The sequence below is a fragment of the Monopterus albus genome, unplaced genomic scaffold, assembly GCF_001952655.1.
Source record: "Monopterus albus unplaced genomic scaffold, M_albus_1.0 scaffold2753.1, whole genome shotgun sequence".
NCBI lineage: Eukaryota > Metazoa > Chordata > Actinopteri > Synbranchiformes > Synbranchidae > Monopterus > Monopterus albus.
The window spans coordinates 1-1,487 of record NW_018130625.1 but is presented as its reverse complement, the minus strand read 5'-3'; the positions used below and the strand labels follow the sequence as shown (position 1 = coordinate 1,487).

Below are 1,487 nucleotides of genomic sequence, written 5' to 3'. Positions count from 1 at the left end.
GTTTGTTAAAATTAATAAAACTGTTTTTAAAAAAGTGATTATTATAAGATACAACACATGAAATTCAGCATCCAAGATCTGTAAAATCAGAGGCTCCTACTACTTGATACCTTAACTCTGTGAACCGAACAGTTTAAAATCCTTGTTATCGTTAATTGCTCGTGCTGATTATGGCTATTCGTTAGTCCCCTCAAATACCCTTTGTTGACGTATTCCAGATGGATTTAACCGTGGTGTTGCATATTTGTGTCTTGCAGCTTGTGAAGCAATGCCAGGCCATGCTGGAGGCAGGCAGGGTCTACTGCCAGACCAGCAAGAGCTTTGTCAACGGCCTCCGAGAGCTGGGACACCAGTGCTCTGGGGACAAGATGATGGAGGTGATAGGAGCAAACTGACATACCACATGTCAGGGAGTCATTTTCACACTCATGTTATCTCATGTAGTGTTAAACCGTCACTTCATCACTAAGACTGAGTAGTCAAAGAAATGTTTTAAAAAGCACTCATTGTGTTATATTTATCCCAGCTTACCCTAAATTTACCTTTGTGAAATGGTTTGAATGAGACTAAATAGATTCAAATGAACCAGGAATCATAATAAGTACAGTTAAATAGAGATGATTGTTACAGAACAAAAGCATTAAAATGAAGATATGATGGATTGCAGAGTCTAACCTAAGGTGTCTGTACTGCAGGAGTGTCTGGACAAATTTTCCAAAAAGCTGTCCATCATCTTTGACGCACAGGGGGTAGGTCTGCCTGTCTGGGCCTTTGATTTACCAGCTTTGCACAGAGTTTCCATTTCAGTCATGAGGCTTATCAGCTGCAGCACATTGTGAAGCATGTTACATTTGACATTTAACAGTAAACTGTGGTAACGGCTTTTACTCTTTAGGAAGTGATTGAGACCACACAGAAGTCAGTCAAGACAAAGCTGCAGACTTTTGTGAAAGAGTGAGTGAGCTACTTTGGCGTCCTTCCCTGTTTCATCTAATCCTGTTGATTTTGGTGCCTGGTTTCTCTCAGTAATGCACTCGGCTCCCTTCTTCAGACTGAGTCACTCGCCTGCGTCTTCGCCAACTATTAGCACACCACATGAAAACATATCAGAGGCTTATGATCCTTCATTTTCCTTCTCCTCATATTTTGTCTTTCCGTCTGCTCTTTTTAGTGGGGATTACATTAAATGAGAGATGAGCCTGTAACTTGGTTCTGCATTTTGTTTTCTGTGTCAGATAAAAGTTAAATATAAGCCACGTCTAACTCTGTTTCATTCTTTTGTGCTCCAGAGATGTTCGTCGACTCAAGGATGTGCGCAAGGAGTTTGAGCGAAGCAGTGAAACCTTGGAGGGGGCGCTGGGAAGAAACGCTCAGGCCCCACGGGGGAAGCAACATGAAGTGGAGGAGGCCAGTAACGCTCTGCTCAATGCACGCAAGGCCTTCAGGTCTGAGGCCTTGGACTACGTCCTGGAGGTGAGAAAAAAAAA

General features: G+C 42.6%; 1 protein-coding gene across 1 annotated transcript; it reads left to right on the top strand.

The window, feature by feature from the left end:
- Positions 1-257: 257 nt before the first annotated feature.
- On the top strand, positions 258-1,473 carry LOC109954044 (arf-GAP with coiled-coil, ANK repeat and PH domain-containing protein 3-like; the record flags this gene model as incomplete). Its single annotated transcript, XM_020589466.1, has 4 exons — positions 258-377; positions 696-749; positions 896-954; positions 1,290-1,473. Coding segments are annotated over 4 exons (417 nt in total), but the record flags the coding sequence as incomplete, so codon positions are not given.
- Between the last annotated feature and the right edge of the window lie 14 nt (positions 1,474-1,487).